The sequence below is a fragment of the Hemiscyllium ocellatum genome, chromosome 25 (assembly GCF_020745735.1).
Source record: "Hemiscyllium ocellatum isolate sHemOce1 chromosome 25, sHemOce1.pat.X.cur, whole genome shotgun sequence".
Lineage (NCBI taxonomy): Eukaryota > Metazoa > Chordata > Chondrichthyes > Orectolobiformes > Hemiscylliidae > Hemiscyllium > Hemiscyllium ocellatum.
In genome coordinates this window covers 6,547,177-6,567,123 of record NC_083425.1, presented here as the reverse complement: position 1 = coordinate 6,567,123, position 19,947 = coordinate 6,547,177, and the positions used below count along the sequence as shown (strand labels likewise).

The window sequence follows — 19,947 nt, the reverse complement described above, 5'->3', positions numbered from 1 at the left end:
ACTAGCAGACCATGCTTCCTTCACAGTATGGAATTAACTAAGCTAGATAGGACATTACTAACCATCTTAGCTAACCTTGGAGCTGCAGGTGCCAAGAGATAAAATGTGCAAAACAAACTCAGTTCCCAGGAAATATGATTGGCTTAACCTTATGTCTCTAATTTTCTTACATTTTATTGGATTTGCTCTGTTACTCAGGCTGTACTATTTCTGAAGAACCATATAAAAATTGTCTTTGTTTTAAGCCATTTGCACAGTTTCTCCAAGGAACACAAAGTGTTTAACCTCTGTGTTGATGGACAACCTGAGCCTGGCCGTGATAACAAAGTGTGAGATCTTGCAGAACTAGACCGAATTGCTAGTGTTTATTTGACCGATCATGGAACCAAGGGATTCCTTCCATGGGTTGACATCCTCATCTGGTGCCATGATGCGGATTCGGTATGGACGGATTGTGGACAGCGGTGTAAGAGCCTTGAGTCCTCCACTATTGAGTGTTGAGGAATCAGCCAGCCAGACGTGAGTATTTCATATCTGTCTGGTTTTCCTCTCATTCAAGTAGCGATTGACCTGGCCTTTCGTTGTCTATCGTCTCAATCCAGCCCAAAGAGGATCGGTCTTGGTAAGAATAGGGTCGGAGACCCTAAAGAAACAAAAGGGAAGAAAGAGAGAGAGAAGGTCGAGGACCTTTATGGAGTTGGGGACTCCACCTAACAGGTCGGGGACCTGAGCACAGAGTTGGGAGGTGGATCGCGGATCCGAATAAGTCAGGGACCCTAAAACAAAAAAGAGAGAGAAGGTCGAGGACATTTACAGAGTCAGGGACTTCCACTAACAGGTCAGGGACCTGAGCACAGAGTCAGGAGATTCTGGTCGATTGGACTGGCACTGTCTAAATTGATTCCTAAATTGTTCTCTGAAAAACAAAACAAAGTAGTATTGAGATTTATTATAATGAAACTGCAGGATTTTAGAATGTTGACAATGTTTTGCAGAATCATTAGTCTTGGTTGTCAGATTGTTAATTAGTGAAAGTTTTATGTTGAGATTATCTTCTCTGTTGTATCTGTTTGGCTTGCCTTGTCTTGCTTTGCTGCTTTGTCTTGTTTGTTCTTCCCATCGTAACTCTTGCAAAAATGCCATCCCATATTCCCAATTCCTCCGCCTCTGCCATATCTGCTCCCAGGAGGACCAGTTCCACCACAGAACACACCAGATGGCCTCCTTCTTTAGAGACCGCAATTTCCCTTCCCACGTGGTTAAACATGCATCTCATCCACAACCCGCACCTCCGCTCTCAGACCCCACCCTTCCAACCGTAACAAGGACAGAACGCCCCTGGTGCTCACCTTCCACCCTACAAATCTTCGCATAAACCAAATCATCCACCGACATTTCTGCCACCTCCAAAATGACCCCACCACCAGGGGTATATTTCCCTCCCCACCCCTTTCTGCCTTCCGCAAAGACCGTTCCCTCCGTGACTACCTGGTCAGGTCCACGCCCCCTACAACCTACCCTCCCATACTGGCACTTTCCCCTGCCACTGCAGGAACTGTAAAACCTGTGCCCCCACCTCTATCCAAGGCCCTAAAGGAGCCTTCCACATCCATCAAAGTTTTACCTGCACATCCACTAATATCATTTATTGTATCCGTTGCTCCCGAAGTGGTCTCCTCTACATTCGGGAGATTGGGTGCCTCCAAGCAGAGCGCTTTAGGGAACATCTCCGGGACACCCCCACCAATCAACCTCACCGCCCCGTGGCCCAACATTTCAACTCCCCCTCTCACTCTGCCGAGGACATGGAGGTCCTGGGCCTCCTTCACCGCCGCTCCCTCGTCGCCAGACGCCTGGAGGAAGAATGCCTCATCTTCCGCCTCGGAACACTTCAACCCCAGGGCATCAATGTGGACTTCAACAGTTTCCTCATTTCCCCTTCCCCCACCTCACCCTAGTTCCAAACTTTCAGCTCAGCACTGTCCCCATGACTTGTCCTACCTGCCTATCTTCTTTTCCACCTATCCACTCCACCCTCTCCTCCCTGACCTAACACCTTCATCCCCTCCCCCACTCACCCACTGTACTCAATGCTACTTTCTCCCCACCCCCACCCTCCTCTAGCTTATCTCTCCACGCTTCAGGCTCACTGTCTTTATTCCTGATGAAGGGCTTTTGCCTGAAACGTCGATTTCGCTGCTTCTCGGATGCTGCCTGAACTGCTGTGCTCTTCCAGCACCACTGATCCAGAATCTTGTTTGTTTTGGTGTTTGTTCCTTGTTTATGAAATATAGAGAGTGGTTGCTACTTCTGTCATGTTAAAAAAAAAAGAAACCTGGCCAGTATACAATTCTTGCACACTTAGCTGTGGCACATAGCTGCTTTACCAAGATATAGGAGGGTAGAACTCTCTAACTTTGACTTCTGGAATGTGTGTGTGTGTGTGTGTGTGTGTGTGTGTGTGTGTGTGTGTGTGTGTGTGTGTGTGTGTGTGAGAGAAAGAGAGAATTAGCGCTAATTCCCTGCAGCTTGCAGAAAGTTTTTAACCTTTTCAGATTTGGTTTGGATGCACATTTGCTTTTTGGTGATTCAATGTTTGTGTTTTGATCCCTGGAGCTCAAGATCCGGGACTGTTTTGGATTTGATTTGCATTTTGGGAATTTAACATGATTTCTTTTAAGGTTAAGGATCCTTCAGTGATTATGAAATGAAATATTAACCCCTGTTCTTCTTACAGGCCATGACTGCCCTACTGTCAGTTTCTAACTAATCACTTTTGTGCTTACATGAAAGCCAATCTTATTCAATTTCAAATCAGTTTAATACGGAGGAAGACAACATTATAATGTTTAAAAGGTCTTCTCCTTTTATTCTGCACCATTTGATATCAGTATAAACTTGTTCTCAAATTCCCCATAATTTCATGCTACTGCCAACAATCATTTTCACCCCCCTCACCCCCAACGTGTTGTACTAATGAAAGAATTGACTAAAGGAAGTAAAGCAGTCGCACTCACCCCGGGACTCAGCTGCAGAATCATTCTGTTCCAGGATGAGAGCAGGTGTTTGCTCAATTTTAGTTATAATCTAAGCCTAACATTGAGGAAAATCACTTCTGACTTTAACATTTGCTCATTGAGTGGAGGAATTGCATGAACCTTCTTTCATTTAGTTAAATTTTGTAAAACTGCAAGTGTAAAGATAGATCCAAAATATCCCAAACCAACAGCATTGTTTTCAAAAAAATAATATTAGCAGATTTAATTTCTGTTTCAAATTTGTTTGTTTCCACTTACTTTTAAGAATGCTGTGTTTCTTTGATAATTATGGTGTGCCAGTCGTGGCTTTATTTTATATCAATTCCTCTCCCTCAATGACAATTGAAGTTTGTTCAACATTACGTTGTGATAAATCATGTAACAAAACTAATGTCCTCTGGTTAATACCTGTGTCTTTGGATTCGGCCATTATTTGTGTTTTAGAAGTTGTGTTGTTATTATGTGAGTAGACAAGATCTTTTAAGGCAGCTGCAGTCATTTCACAACCTTATAGCATTGTAAATGAGCAATGACTGGTCAGGACCGCTCAAGGAATCTAATCTTGGATTTAAATTAAGGGATTAGAGCCAGGTAATTGTAGTGAATTTGAGAGTTGGAAACTGTGTATATTTTACATTTTAAATACTGAATAAATGAATTTCTAGTTTATATTGATGACTTTTAAAATGCCTTAGTCACTTGTTGAGTTTCCACCTATGAATTACAGATAATGATTATTTTATTTATTATTTTTAATAATCAATTGTATTAGCCCTGAATCTCAAAATCAGAATTAATGGCAGGATCGCTTGGTTTTATTCCTTTACACATTGTTAGTGACCTGTCTCATTGCCTCATGATCAATTTGAAGCATGGCTGCATTAATTCATTGCTAACTAAAGAAAGGAAAGGTACCTTACTGGCCACTTGAAGGCCAGTATATATAAAACACCTGAAAGCTGGGAGGTGACTATGAATGGGTATATGGAGAAAAAAGGGACATGAGATGAAAAAAATAAAAGGGACGTGAGAAACAGTGTAAGGCCACTAAGGTTGAGGAATATACAAACAGGGTTAAAGCAACAATACTGTAAAATTAAGATCTTAGGTTTGGGATTACGAGTAGAATCTATGTCTGGCATACCAACTCTATTTGAGGATAGGGATGAGGATGGAGATTTTGTTCCTGGATACCTGCTGAGCCGCTAACATCTCCTGATTGTCCCCTGCACCCCCCCACCCCCGTTATTCCAAACCTTTCCTTTTTTTTGAAAATAAAGCATTCAGTCTTCATAACCCGATATTATGGGGTGAGTGGCCTGTGCCATCCTAAACCAGGGCCCATCCCGGGAATCAGAGCAATGTTCGTGAACCAAATCGGCCTAATTTGCTCAATATGCCCAAGAGTGATACAAATGTAAATGCAGCAAAATTCTGGGAGTAGCCTGAATACGAATGGCTTGTGTTGCAAGGCTGAAATATGTGGCTATCTGTCTGACAGAAGTAATATATAATTGAAAACTAATCAAGAAGCTCAATCACCTTTGTTTAACCTTATGCTTTTGCAATGCTTTATACCTGGAGTCACTGACATGATCCAGACAAACAGTATGAACTAGTCCATGAATTTCCAGTCATGAGGAAATGAGGTGAACGGTGACCCACTGTTTTGGAGCCTTGTGGGAACATAGAGGATTTTTAACCCCCATAGGGCAGTGTTCACATCATGCTCTTTTGACCAGTTTGACAGCTATCAAGATGTTCGGCTCATGCTGAGAAAACTGATACAGTTTCCAAAGTAGTGGGCAGGTGGATGCAGCTGCCAAGCAGGCAGCCTTACACCCCAAACTTCTGGTTCCATTGGGTCCCCAGCAAAACCCAGATAGAGATAATATGGAGCCAGGTATTCCAGAGCTGAAAATGTGTTGCTGGTTAAAGTGCAGCAGGTCAGGCAGCATCTAAGGAACAGGAAATTCGACGTTTTGGGCACAAGCCCTTCATCAGGAACCTCTGTATTTTTGTTATAGACTGTGCTTGCACAATGTAAAGTCATTTTTTACAAATTCATTAAGCTTTATTACTTTTTTGTGTGTTTATTCAGTTTTTAATAATCTTGATTTCAGATTTAATTTAGAGATTTTGCAGCTGCTGCATGCTCCAGGATTTCAGCAAATACAGACTTATGGAAAATGTTGGGCATTCATGCTCTTCACACTTATTAGACTTAGACTTACAGTGTGGAAACAGGCCCTTCGGCCCAACAAGTCCACACCGACCCGCCGATGCGAAACCCACCCATACCCCTACATTACCCCTTACCTAATACTACGGGCAATTTAGCATGGCCAATTCACCTGACCCGCACATCTTTGGACTGTGGGAGGAAACCGGAGCACCCGGAGGAAACCCACGCAGACACGGGGAGAACGTGCAAACTCCACACAGTCAGTCGCCTGAGTCGGGAAATGAACCCGGGTCTCTGGCGCTGTGAGGCAGCAGTGCTAACCACTGTGCCACCGTGCCGCCCAAAACTTAATTTTTGGAACATTTCCAAACTTTCATGATTGATCATAATTGAATTTACATCTATGCCTTTATGCTCAGTGTTGTTCAGCTGGAATGTCTTCAGTTTCTTGGCTTCTCTGTCTGTCTTTCAAAGGCACATCACATGGCTGAAAGATTTGCCAGTTCTCAGATGGAGAAGCTCTGAAATTTAGCATAGGGAATAATGTCGTACTAGGGAGATTTATAAGAAATTACAACTAATTAAACATTGTGGCCATAGGGGCGTCACAGCAATGTAATCTGTTTAATATAGAGCAAAAGGAATAAGGATTAGATGGAGTGACAAGAAGCTTTGTCAAAAAATGTAGGTTTAAAGAAGGCTATTATAGAAAGTAGGGAAATTTTGGGAGAGAATTTTAGAACTGAGGCCAAGATGGTGAAGGCTGTTATGATCCCTGGCCAGTGACCAGTAACTTATTTTTAAGTAGATGAATTTTGAATTTTCAGGTACTTAGAGAATGAAATCACAGGATTTTACAATTTTGAGCAAACAGAAATCAACTCTACTATAAAATATTGAACAGTAATACAAGCTACACTGTACATACAGATCATACTGTAACATCCATTAGCATGTACTATGTCTGGGTAGTGGATAAACTGTGACCAATGCCCTCAGACCTCATGAAATAGCAAATTCAGTCATGATCGATATCACAAATTTCTCAATCCCTCCGCCTCTCACCTGGTCGTTAATGATAGTGGGTCACCAAGAACGGGGTTACGATTAGAAAGGAGCAAAGGTGCTAGACTACTTCATTTCCTTAAGGAGCGTTGATAATAACTTTTGTTCATTTCATGTCTTAAGGGATTTAAAGATTAACTTATCCATTATGTTTAGAACCTTTTTTTTAACAAAAACAGATATTGGATTCGTTGTTGGGCTATTTGCTAAGCTGTCACGTTTGTTGGCAGATGTTTCGTCTCCTTTCTAGGTGACATCAACAATGCTGTGTTGCTTCCTGTGACGCAATGCTGTACTGTTCCGCTTTGAATTTACATGGTTCTATTTGGGCTGTTTACGGTTGGTGCCGGTTCCAGTTTTCCATTGCAGCAGTTTTATATTGCGATTAGGTCAATGTGTTGCATAGACCGCATATTAAAACTACTTGAACTGCGTCTGCCAGAGGATGTGGTGGAGGCTGGTACAATTGCAACATTTAAGAGGCATTTGGATGGGTATATGAATAGGAAGGGTTTGGAGGGATATGGGCTGAGTGGGACTAGATTGGGTTGGGATATCTGGTCGGCACGGACGGGTTAGACCGAAGGGTCTGTTTCGATGTTGTACATCTCTATGACCAGGTATATGAACAAATCAATGGGTCACCCAGGGGCTCATCCATTTTGAGGCTCATAGCTGAAGTGGTAATGCAAAGCCTCAAACAGACTGCCCTCCCACAGATCAAACATAAGTTATGGATCAGGTACGTGGATGATGAGTCATAGAGATGTACAGCACGGAAACAGACCATTCGGTCCAACTCGTCCAAGCCAACCAGATATCCCAACCCAATCAAGTCCCATCTGCCAGCACACCTGGCCCTTATCCCTCCAAACCCTTCCCATTCATATACCCATCCAGATGCCTTTTAAATGTTGCAATTGTACTAGCCTCCACCACTTCCTCTGGCAGCTCATTCCATGCACGTACCACCTTCTGTATGAAAACGCTGCCCCCGGGTCTCTTTTATATCTTTCCCCTCTCACCTTAAACCTATGCCCTCTAGTTCTGGACACTTCCACCCCAGGGAAAAGACCTGGTCTGTTTATCTTATCCATGCCCCTCATGATTTTATAAAGCTCTATAAGGTCACCCCTCAGCCTCTGACATTCCAGTGAAAACAGCCCTACCCTATTCAACCTCTCCCTATAGCTCAAATCCTCCAACCCTTTTCTGAACCTTTTCAAGTTTCACAACATCCTTCTGATAGGAAGGAGACCAAAATTGCACGTAATGTTCCAACAGTAGCCTAACCAACGTCCTGTTCAGCTGCAACATGACCTCCCAACTCCTGTACTCAATACTCTGACCAGTAAAGGAAGGCATAGTAAACTCTTTCTTCACTATCCTATCTACCTGCGACTTCACTTTCAAGGAGCTATGAACCTGCACTCCAAGGTCTCTTTGTTCAGCAACAATCCCTAGGACCTTACCATTAAGTGTATAAGTCCTGCTAAGATTTGCTTTTCTAAAATGCAACACCTCAAGTTTATTTAAATTAAACTCCATCTGCCACTCCTCAGCCCATTGGCCCATCTGATCAAGATCCTGTTGTAATTTGAGGTAACCTTCTCCGCTGTCGACTCCACCTCCAATTTTGATGTCATCAGCAAACTTTCTAACTGTACCTCTTATGCTCGCATCCAAATCATTTTATATGTAGTGGACCCAGCACTGATCCTTGTGGCCCTCCACTGGTCATAAGCCTCCAGTCTGAAAAACAACCCTCCAACACCACCCTCTGTCTTCTACTTTTGAGCCTGTTCTCTGTCCAAATGCGAGTTCTTCCTATATTCCGTGAGATCTAACCTTGCTTCCCATGGGAAACCTTGTCGAATGCCTTACCGAAGTCCATATAGATCGCATCTACTTCTCTATCTTCTTTGTTACTTCTTCAAAAAACTCAATCAAGTTTGTGAGAGAGAATTTCCCAGGCATAAAACCTTGTTGACTATCCCTTTCCCTCTCCAGAAACTTGCCACCACTGACGTCAGGCTCACTGGTCTATAGTTCCCTGGCTTGTCCTTACCAACCTTCTTAAACAGTGACACCACATTAGCCAACCTCCAGTCTTCCGGCAACTCACCTGTGACTATTGATGATACAAATATCTCAGCGAGGGGCCCAGCAATCACTTCCCCAGCTTCCCACAGAGTTTTCGGGTACACCTGATCAGGTCCTGGCATTTATCCACTTTTATGCGTTTCAAGACATCCAGCAATTCCTCCTTTGTAATATGGACATTTTTCAAGATATTTTTGTGATAATCAGAAGAGCTGAAATCAAGAGCACGCATCAGTAGATAAACAGCATTTTCACTAGAATCAGATTTATGAGAGAGGATGTAAACAAAACTGACTCCCATTTCTAGATCTAATGGTTACAAGGACACAATGGTGAATTCACAACAAAAGTATGCAGAAAGACCACACATCCTGATCAGATCCTAAACTACAACAACAATGCCTGTAAGAAGAGCTGCATTAGGACCTTGCTGAAAAGAGCAGCTACACACTGCAGCACCCCGGCACTGCAAGGACAGGAAGAAAAACACCTATTCAAAGTCTTTGCTAAAAATAGATCGCCCCATAGCCTTGTCTGCAGATGCCTGGCGGACAAGCAACACCAAGAAGATAAGACACGCCCCAACACACTGGCTACTCTCCTATACATTAAAAACATCTCAGAACTGGCAACTAGACTGCTCTGTTCACTAGGGATCTTGACAGCATACAAAGCGACAGCCACACCCAACAGTGGCTCATCAGAATAAAGGATCTCATGCTCACTTTGTGCAGGCCGAATGTAATTTCCAAGTTCCCATGCAGTATGTAGGACAAATGGGCAGACAGCTAGCAACCCACATCCATGAACACCAACTGGCAACTAAGCGATACTAGCAACTCTTCCTGGTATCTGTACACACAGACAACATGAACTATGAGTTTAACTGGGATAACACAACAATACTAGGGCAGGCTAAACAAAGAACAGCAAGGAAATGCTGGAAGCATGGTAGTCATCCCCTGACTCATAATACAATAAGCTTCAATCTGCAATTTGAGAGGGAGAGAGTACAATCGGAAGTGACAATATTTCTGTTGAATAAAGGGTAATATGGAGCTATGAGGGAGGAGCTGGCCAAAGTTCAATGGTGCAATACCTTAGCAGGGATGACAGTGGAGGAACAATGGCGGATATTTCTGTGTATAATGCAGAAGATGCAGGATCAGTTCATTCCAAAAAAGAACAAAGATCCTAGGAGGAGGCATGGGTGGCCATGGCTGACGAGGGAAGTTAAGAAACATATAAAGTTAAAAGAGAAAAAGTACATCATAGCAAAGGTAAGTGGGAAAACGGAGGACTGGGAAGCTTTTAAAGAACAACAAAGGATTACGAAGAAGGAAATACGCAGAGAAAAAATGAGGTATGAAGGTAAACTGGCCAAAAATATAAAGGAGGATAGTAAAAGCTTTTTTTAGGTATGTGAAAGGCAAAAAAATGGTTAAGACTAAAATTGGGCCCTTGAAGACAGAAACAGGGGAATATATTATGGGGAACAAAGAAATGGCAGAAGAATTGAATTGGTACTTCAGATCTGTGTTCACTGGGGAAGACTTCGAGTGAAGAAGGTGGAGATTTCAGAGGCCCCCTTTTGAAGTTGGTATCATCAGAACCGATGCGATGTAGACTGAGGAACTGGGAGAATGGAATAGAGTTTTTGCAGAGAGTGGGGTGCGAGAATGTATAGTCAAGGTAACTGTGGGAGTCACTTGGTTTGTAGTGGATATTGGTGTCCAACCTATCCTCAGAAATGAAAACAGCTTTTGAGGAAAGGAAGGGAGACGTCTGAGATGAACCAGGTGAAGGTGAGAATGGGTTGGAGATTGGAAGTGAAATTGATCAGCTTTTTCAATTCTGGATGAAAGATGGAAGCAGCACCGATGATATCGTCAATATACAATATTACAATATATATTAATGATATAGAAGATGGTATCAGCAATAAATTAGCAAATTTGCTGATGATACAAAGCTGGGTGGCAGGGTGAAATGTGATGAGGATGTTAAGAGATTACAGGGTGACCTGGACAAGTTAGGTGAGTGGGCAGATGCATGGGAGATGCAGTTTAATGTGGATAAATATATGGTTATCCACTTTGGTGGCAAGAACAGGGAGGCAGATTACTACCTCAATAGAATTAATTTAGGTAAAGGGGCAGTACAGAGAGATCTGGGTGTTCTTGTACACCAGTCAATGAAGGCAAGCATGCAGGTACAGCAGGTAGTGAAGAAGGCTAATAGCATGCTGGCCTTCATAACAAGAGGGATTGAGTATAGAAGCAAAGAGGTGCTTCTGCAGCTGTACATGGCCCTGGTGAGACCACACCTGGAGTACTGTGTGCAGTTCTGGTCTCCAAATTTGAGGAAAGACATTCTGGCTATTGAGGGAGTGCAGCGTAGGTTCACGAGGTCAGTTCCTGGAATGGAGGGATTATCTTACACCGAAAGACTGAAGTGACTGGGCTTGTATACCCTTGAGTTTAGAAGACTGAGAGGGGATTTGATTGAGACGTATAAGATTATGAAAGGATTGGACACTCTGGCAGCAGGAAACATGTTTCCGCTGGTGGGTGAGTACCGAACCAGAGGACACAGCTTAAAAATACGGGGCAGACCATTTAGGACAGAGATGAGGAGAAACTTCTTCACCCAGAGAGTGATGGCTGTGTGGAATACTCTGCCCCAGAGGACAGTGGAGGCCCAGTCTCTGGATTCATTTAAGAAAGAGTTGGATAGAGCTCTCAAAGATAGTGGAATCAAGGGTTATGGAGATAAGGCAGGGAGCGGATACTGATTAGGAATGATCAGCCATGATCATATTGAATGGCGGTTCAGGCTCGAAGGGCTGAATAGCCTACTCCTGCACCTATTGTCTATTGTCTATACCTGAGAAAGAGTTGTGGCTGGGGACCGAAATAGGACTAGAACAAGGCATGTCCTATGTACCCCACGAAGAGACAGGCCTAACTGAAGTCCATGTGGGTACTAATGGGCACCCCTTTGCCCTGAAGAAAGTAAGAGGAGTTAAGAGTGATGGATGGGCACGGTTCAGATCTTTTCTTCCAGGAAAAAGCAGAGAGCTCTGAGACCAGATGGGAATAGACATGTAAAGGGATTGCACATATATGGTAAATAGGGGACAGCTGGAGTCTTCAAACTGGACATTTTGAAGCTGATGTACAGCATCAGAGGAATCACAGATGTAAGTGGGAAAAGACTAAGCAAAGGGAACAAAAAAATCTGAATTGAAGTCAGAAGAGATGAGTTCTGTGGGGCAGGAGCAGGCAGAAACAATGCATCTGTTTGGGCAGTCCTGTGTATTTTGGGAAGGAGCTAGAAGTGAGTTGTGCGGCATTGGGAGACTATGAGCTTTGAAGTAGTAGGGGCAGTTGACAAGATGAAATGTGGATAATGACTGTTGTGGACATGATTGCCTGATTTTCCATAGTGTGGTCATGGTCCAGGGGAGATAGGAGGGTTATTGGAGAGCTGACGTTCAACCTCTGCAATGTAGACGTCAGTACGCCAGACAACAACGTCACCACCTTTTGTCAGCAGGCTTAATTACAGAATCAGAGTTGGATCTGAGAGCATGAAGTGCAGTAATTTCACAGGGAGGTAGGTTGAAATAGGTGAGGGGGTCAGAGAAATTGAGTTGACCATTGTCACATCGACTCTTCTCTATGAACCCGGTCGTGTGCAAGTAAACAGCCAGGCGGAGGGACTGTTAGAAGTGCAGCAAGGGGTCTGTGGGAGAAGGAAAGGAATCTTGTCCAAAGCAATTAGCGCAAAAGCAAAGGCAATGGAAGACTAGTTCAGCATCATGTCGTGCCCAAAATTCATTAAGGTGGAGACGCAGAGGGATAAAACTGAGAGCTTTGCTGAAGTTTTTTTTGTTCATGTGTTTTTTACACTAATATGAATGTGTGTGCTCCTGGAATGCTAATGGGAACCTGTTTGTGTTGGGAGAGTTTTATGAGTACACAGAATAAACCTTTTGAGGAGAGTTAGCTTGCTTTTAATGAAAGGCTATCTCATTAAATTAAAATAAAAATCAATAAAGCCAGATATCAGTCTAGGCTATGACTTGTCCAGTAATTACAGAAACTGACATTATTACAATAGTCAAATTTTGTTCATAATTTATTAGTTACATCCTTTGAAAATTGTTAATCCTGAACTTTTATATTAATATTATTGCTCAGTTTGTCATTCTCTTACTGTCAATGGATTTATCCTATTAATATTTTGGCTCGGATCTCTGCTGTGCTGCGCTTCTGTTTATTACTAGTTCAAATAATTATTTAATGGAAGAAAATGTTTAATTTAATATGAGAAGTAACATTTACAACGAGTAATTGAATATTCAATTTGTTGGACTTTTCAGTGATAGATTTAAGAAGGGATACAGATTGTTTGTTATCTTTTTCTTCTCCTTCAGGTGTGTTAGAAACTTTGATATTTTGGACTTGATGTTTAAAACTAGGTGTAAAGCTGTTGTGAAGAGTGTTTAAGGTATTTCAGTGTTCTCATTACTAATCAATTGCGCTTTATTTTAGGTTTTGTGCCATCACACAGTAGGAACAATAGCCATTCAGGAATGCTGACTCATAGTCGCAGTAGCAGTAAAGGAAGTGTTGAAGAAATCATATCACAATCAAGACAGAAAGATCTCATGTCTGGTGTGCGCCAGAAAATGCTTCTGGACTATACTTTCTATATGGCAAGGTACATTCCTGAAGAGCCCTCAAGTTCCAATGTGAGTCCTATCCACAGTGCCGAAAGTAGTCCCACAGCGAACAGTAAGGTAGGAAAAAACAAGTTAGTTATGAGTTTTGATATTTTTCTTCCAATACACGAATCGTAGTGATACAGTTTAAAAAAAAATAAAAGAGCCTTAGAGCAGAACTTTTGAGCTTGAAGGTATTCTCCATAAAAGCTGTCAGTGTTGCTCCTGGGCATAGTTACCCAATATCATTTTGTTGTTTTACCAAGTCATACTATTTTGTCAGCTGCGGGTGAGATGATGTAGCGACTGTCTGCCAGGAGCCAAACGACACACTTGAGTGGCCAATTAAGAGTCACTTCTTGCCTCCACTAATGGACTCACAGCAGACTTCTGGAGAGGTTTTCCTTTTTGCAAGCTCTGCATCACATGGAGTTAAAGTCATGATCATGTATTAATATTTTATATACTTTTAATAGTCTTGTTCATTTTCTTTGCATGTCAGTTGCCAAACAGTCAAATTGAGAACTCAGAACAACAAGTGGCTTGGGTCAATGCATTGGTTGGAAGAGTCTTCTGGGATTTCTTGGGTGAAAAATACTGGTCAAACATGGTGTCTCGAAAAATCCAGATGAAACTCAGCAAGATTAGGGTATGTGCTCAACATGTTCAGCCCATAAAATCACTGTTTATCAGTAAAAGTTTACTTGCAGTTAATTTAATATTCCTTGACATAGATACTTAGTTCCATTTTGTTGATGCATAGTTATAGAAATTGGAAAAGTGCCTTTCTCCAAGTCTTTGATCATAGATATCGTCTGCGTCAAATGTTTGGAAAACACCTGTTATTCAGAATGCTTTCAATCAGTGGCTGCTCCCAAGAAGGTATTTCAAGTTTGAACACTGTGTCTTAAGCTATTTGATGGTGAAGACCCAGTAAATCTTTGTTCATGTGCTTCTGCTTCCATTCCCTTGTCTAAATTGTTTGAAGTTCATAAAATGTTACACTATTGTTAGAAGTATCAACAAGGGGTGGATTTATTGAGAGAACAAGTGAGAAGGTTATTCCCTTTCAAAATATTTTGCCTACTGTCTAGTTCCCTTATGAATGCCTCAATTGAACATGCCTCCACCAAAATGCATTGCATTCCATTTCAGACCCTAACCACTTGCTGTGTAAAACATTTTTTTTGTATTGCATTTGGCATCTTTTACTGATTACTTTTATTCTGTGTCCACTTGTTCTCTATCCTTGCATGAATACGAATAGTTTGTCCCTATGTATTCTATCTAGACCCTTCATAATTTTGAATACTTCTCTCCACCTTCTCCAAGAAAAGCAGTCCAAAATTCTTCAATATATTTTTATAACTGACGTTCATTTACCTGGAATCCATTCTCATCAATAAGACCATAAGATGTGGAGAAAAAATATGCCATTTCGCCCATTGTGTCTGCTCTGCATTCAATGATATCATGGCTGATGTGATGATACTCAATTCCACTTCCTTGCCATTTCTCCATAAAATGTAATGAGACAATGATATTATCGCTAGACTGTTAATCTAGAGAAAGTGAGGACTGCAGATGCTGGAGATCAGAGCTGAACATGTGTTGCTGGAAAAGTGCAGCAGGTCAGGCAGCATCCAAAGAACAGGAGAATCAACGTTTCGGACATGAGCCCTTCTTCAGGCCCATGCCCGAAACGTCGATTCTCCTGCTCTTTGGATGCTGCCTGACCTGCTGCGCTTTTCCAGCAATACATTTTCAGCTGTTAATCTAGAGACCCAGGAATGTTCTGGGGGACCTGGGTTTGAATACTGCCAAGGCAGATGGTGTAATTTGAATTCAATAAAAAATAATTTGCAATTAAGAGTTGAATGATGTCCTTGAATCCATTGTCAATTATAGGAAAACCCCATCTGGTTCAGCCTTTGCTGTCAGCCTTGCCTGGTTTGACCTACATGTGACTAGTCCCACAGTAATGTGGTTGTTTCATGTTTCAGGCGAGAGCACAGGCTGAGAAGGACAGTCCTTCATGGTAAGCTCAGCTGGAGTAGGAATTGAACCCATGATGTTATCGTTACTTTGCACTGCAAGCCTACTATCCAGCCAACCCTCAAAAGGAACATAGAAAATTGGAGTAGACCATTCATCCCTTTGAGCTTGCTACACCATTCCATATTATAATGGCCGATCATCTCAGTACCTGTAGTCAGTTTGCACTTTCTTCCCACACCCTTTGACCTTTTGTTTCCCATCCTGATTGAAAATCTGTTTCAGCCAAATATGCTTGACGACTCCGATTCGACAGTTCTCTGCCATAACAAATTCTATGGTTTCACTACTCTCAGGAGAAATTCCTCCACATGCGTCTTAAATGGGCTCCCTTTTACTCTTAGAAAATGCCCTTTACCACAAGGCTCTTCCATAAGAGGAATCAATCTCTTCACATCTATGCCTCCTTGGCATTGTACATCTTTCAATAAGGTTGCCTTTAATTTTTCTCAACGTTATTGATTATGCACCCAAACTACTCATGCTGTTCCCATAAGACAGTCCCTCCTTGAACGGGATAAACCAACTGAACCTTCTGTGGACTGCCCCCAATGCCAGTTTATCTTTCTTTGACAAAGGGATCAAAACTGTTTTCAGGATTATGGTAAGCAAAACTCTTATTTTTATGCTGCATTCCCTTTAAAAGAAAGCTGACATTCCATTTCCATTCACTATTACTAGCTGAACTTGTATACTAGCTCTTTGTGCAAACCCAAAATCCCTCTTTGTTGTTCCTTTCTGTGGGCTTTCTCCATTTAAGTAATAATATTCTGAAAAGTCACATAATCCACTCGGTAGACCCCCAACTGCCATGAGTTAAACTTGAACATATGTAATCCATGTATTTTAATTATAGTCTCCCTCTCTTGTTCGTGGTGCTTCTCAGGTAATTCCTTAATAATCTTCAAACTGTAAGTTCTGGGTCATCATATGCTTAAATCTAAAGCTATTTAAATTAAATTTTCTTTGTGGGTATTGTGTTGTATTTAAGGATAGCTTCATAGCACTCATGTAAATGCTTCAACTGCGGTCTAGGACTGTAAATCCAGATGTCATTTTCAATTGATGCATCATGCTGGCTTAGTTATTTTCCTTCAGGTTTTTTATTCTTCCATGTCAAAACCATATAAAGCCGTTCAGATAATAAATTACTTTACATATACAGTGACACATATAGCCAAATGTTACCTCAGAAGGAAGTTAAATTTATCGTTTTTAATGAAACAAGCATGTATAAACCTGTGGAACTTGTAGGAACTGATGGTGATATGTACTGTATATTTAAGTGGATAAATCCAAAATGATATTCCTTGTATCAACCAGGAAGCAAGCCTTAGTTCTTTGGAGCAACCTTTGCGTTTCTATAGCATGATATTAATATAAGGAGAAATTAATGTAAACATTTTTATCCTCCTTTCTTATTTTGACAGGTTTAGAATTTCACTTGCATCTGCTGTTCATTTTTTATATATATAGTCAAACTTTTTCACTCAGAAGGTGGTATGTGTATGGATTGAACTGCCAAAGGAAGTGGTGGAGGCTGGTACAATTGCAACATTTAAAAGGCATCTGGATGTGTATATGAATAGGAAGGGTTTGGAGGGATATGGGCTGGGTGTTGGCAGGTGGGACTAGATTGGGTTGGGATATCTGGTCGACATGAACGGGTTGGACAGTAGGGTCTGTTTCCGTGCTGTGCATCTCTATGACTATGACTACATATCTGCACAAATGTCTGCAGCTACTTATCCACTAATCTTCCCCTTAGTATATTTCTTTCTTCATATCTCTGAAATTGCCTCTAATTCTGTTGAGGACACTGGTTTGTGCCCTGAATTGCTTTCTCTCAAACTGAAATTGAAACTTTACTTTGTTTCTTTTATTCATTTGTGGGACGTGGGCATCACTGACTATTTAGTGAGCATCGGTATTTATTGCCCATCCCTAGCTGCCCTTGAGAAAGTTGTGGTAAGCTGCTGCATTTCATATGTTATAAGTAAACACAACGCCTTAGGGAGGGAATTCCAGGCTTTTGAACTAGCAACACTGAAGGAGAAGTGATACAGTTTTAAATCAGGATGGGGAGTAGTTTGAAAGGGGGCTTGTGGGTGGTGGTGTTCCCATGTGTCTGTTTCCCTTGTCTTTCTAGACGGAATTGGTGGTGGGCTTGGAAGGTGCTGTGAGAAAGTGAAGACTGCAGATGCTGGAGATCAAAGCTGAAAATGTGTTGCTGGAAAAATGCAGCAGGTCAGGCAGCATCTAAGGAGCAGGAGAATCGACGTTTCGGGCATGAGCTCATCTTCAGGAATGAGGAAAGTGTGCCAAGCAGGCTAAGATAAAAGGCAGGGAGGAGGCACTTGGCGCCACCTCCAAACAGACCCCACCACCAGGGATATATTTCCCTCCCCTCCCCTATCAGCGTTCCGAAAAGACCACTCCCTCCGTGACTCCCTCGTCAGGTCCACATCCCCCCCACCAACCCAACCTCCACTCCTGGCACCTTTCCCTGCAACCGCAGGAAATGCAAAACTTGCGCCCACACCTCCCCCGTTACTTCCCTCCAAGGCCCCAAGGGATCCTTCCATATCCGCCACAAATTCACCTGCACCTCCATACACACCATTTACTGCACCCGATGTGGCCTCCTCTATATTGGGGAGACAGGCCGCCTACTTGCGGAACTTTTCAGAGAACACCTCTGGGACACCCGGACCAACCAACCCAACCACCCCGTGGCTCAACATTCCAGCTCCCCCTCCCGCTCCACCAAGGACATGCAGGTACTTGGACTCCTCCATCGCCAGACCATAGCAACATGACGGCTGGAGGAAGAGCGCTTCATCTTCCGCCTAGGAACCCTCCAACCACAAGGGATGAACTCCGATTTCTCCAGTTTCCACATTTCCCCTCCCCCCACCTTGTCTCAGTGCCAACCCTCGAACTCAGCACCACCTCCCTAACCTGCAGTCTTCTTCCTGACCTCTCCGCCCCACCCCCATTCCGGCCTATCACCCTCGCCTTAACCACCTCCCATCTATCGCATTTTCACCGCCCCTCTCCCAAGTCCCTCCTCCTTATCTTTTATCTTAGCCTGATTGGCACACTTTCCTCATTCCTGAAGAAGGGCTCATGCCCGAAACGTCGATTCTCCTGCTCCTTGGATGCTGCCTGACCTGCTGCGCTTTGGAAGGTGCTGTCTAAGGATCTTTGATGAATTTCAGCAGTGCATCTTGTAGATAGTACACAATGCTGCTCCTGGCTGTTGGTGATGGAGGGACTGAATGCTTGTGGATGTGGCACCATCAAGCAGGCTGCTTTGTCCTGAATGTCCCAAGCTCTTGAGTGCTGTTAGAGCTACAGCCATCTAGGCAAGAAGAAAGTATTCTATCACACTCCTGAATTTGTGGACAGGCTTTGGGGAGTCAGGTGGTGAATTACTCTCTACAGTATTCCTGGTCTCTAACCTGTTCGTGTAGCCACTGTATTTATAGGTTAAGTTCAATTGGGTTTCTGGTCAATGGTAACCCAGTGGAGGTTGCAACTGGATAATTTTAAAAAGTGTAGTGGGTAGTGGTAACTTCAATGATTATAGAATCATAGACTCAAACTGCATTGGAAACAGATCCTTCGGTCCAACTAATCCATATCGACCATGCTCTCAAACTAAACGATGTCCACTTGCCTGCATTTAGCCCATATCCCTTCAACATTTTTCCAATTTGTGTATTTATCCAAATGTATTTTACGTGTTGTAACTGTACCTGCACCCACCACTTGCTCTGGTAGTTCATTCCATACATGAACCACTCTTTGTATTAAAGTGTTGCTCCCCATGTCCTTTTTAAACCTTTCTCCTCTCACCTTAAAAATATATGCCCCCTAGTTTTGAACTCCACTACCCTCTTTTGGAAGAGCTTTAACATTAAGAATGTTTTTAACATCATTAAGTTAAAAATCACACAACACCAGGTTATAGTCCAATAGGTTTATTTCAAAGTACTAGCTTTCAGAGCACTGTTCCTTCGTCAGGTAGTTAATGGGGCAGGATCATAGGATACAGAATTTATAGTAAAAGATCAAAGTGTCACACAACAGATGCTGTATTGAACAAACCTAGATTGCTGTTAAATCTTCGATTACTTAGACCGGAGATGCATATTTCATTTCATTAGTATATAAATCCCAAAATTTCTTTCAAGTCATAGCCCCGAGATAACTTAAGGTTTTATCAGTATAAAAAAAGTGATATCTCAGTGTGTGTGTGGGAGAGGGAAAGCATGTGTGGATGAGAGGGTGAGAGTGTGTGTGTGTGTCTATGCTTGAAATTGATGCTTGAGATGGAGACGACGAAGTCCAGGATGCAGCACCATGAGAACTTTCCACTTTTCTTTTATCTTCTATCCTGAGGGAAGTTGAGAAGCAGTTGCAGCTCTCAGAAGACAGTGACTACAATGCAGAATGTAGCAGGATAGCAGTTCATGGCATAAAATCTTATCTGGCACCCTATAAGTAACTTCTTCATGAAAGAAGAAAGATGATAAAGCAGCAAAAACTAGATGACGTTTTAAAGCCAACTCCAAAGAAACAGTCTGAGGATAATAAACCATAGCCATTAACTTCTGATCTAAATTAGGTTAGGTGAATTGGCCATGCCAGATTACCCATAGTGTTCAGGGATGTGGAGGTTGGGTGCATTAATCAGAGATAAATGTAGAGTAATAGAGTATGGGAATGGGTCTGGGTGGGTTACTCTTTGGAGGGTTGATATGGAC

At 42.4% G+C, this 19,947-nt stretch overlaps 1 protein-coding gene across 3 annotated transcripts in view; it reads left to right on the top strand.

Annotated features, from left to right (window-relative positions):
* tex2 (testis expressed 2) overlaps window positions 1–19,947 on the top strand; it is a 142,521-nt gene that overhangs the window by 85,973 nt on the left and 36,601 nt on the right. For all 3 annotated transcript variants that reach the window (XM_060844716.1, XM_060844718.1, XM_060844717.1), the window contains 2 exons: window positions 12,951–13,198; window positions 13,623–13,769. In XM_060844716.1, the coding sequence (XP_060700699.1) occupies window positions 12,951–13,198; window positions 13,623–13,769 (395 nt within the window). The remainder of the gene's footprint in view (window positions 1–12,950; window positions 13,199–13,622; window positions 13,770–19,947) is intronic.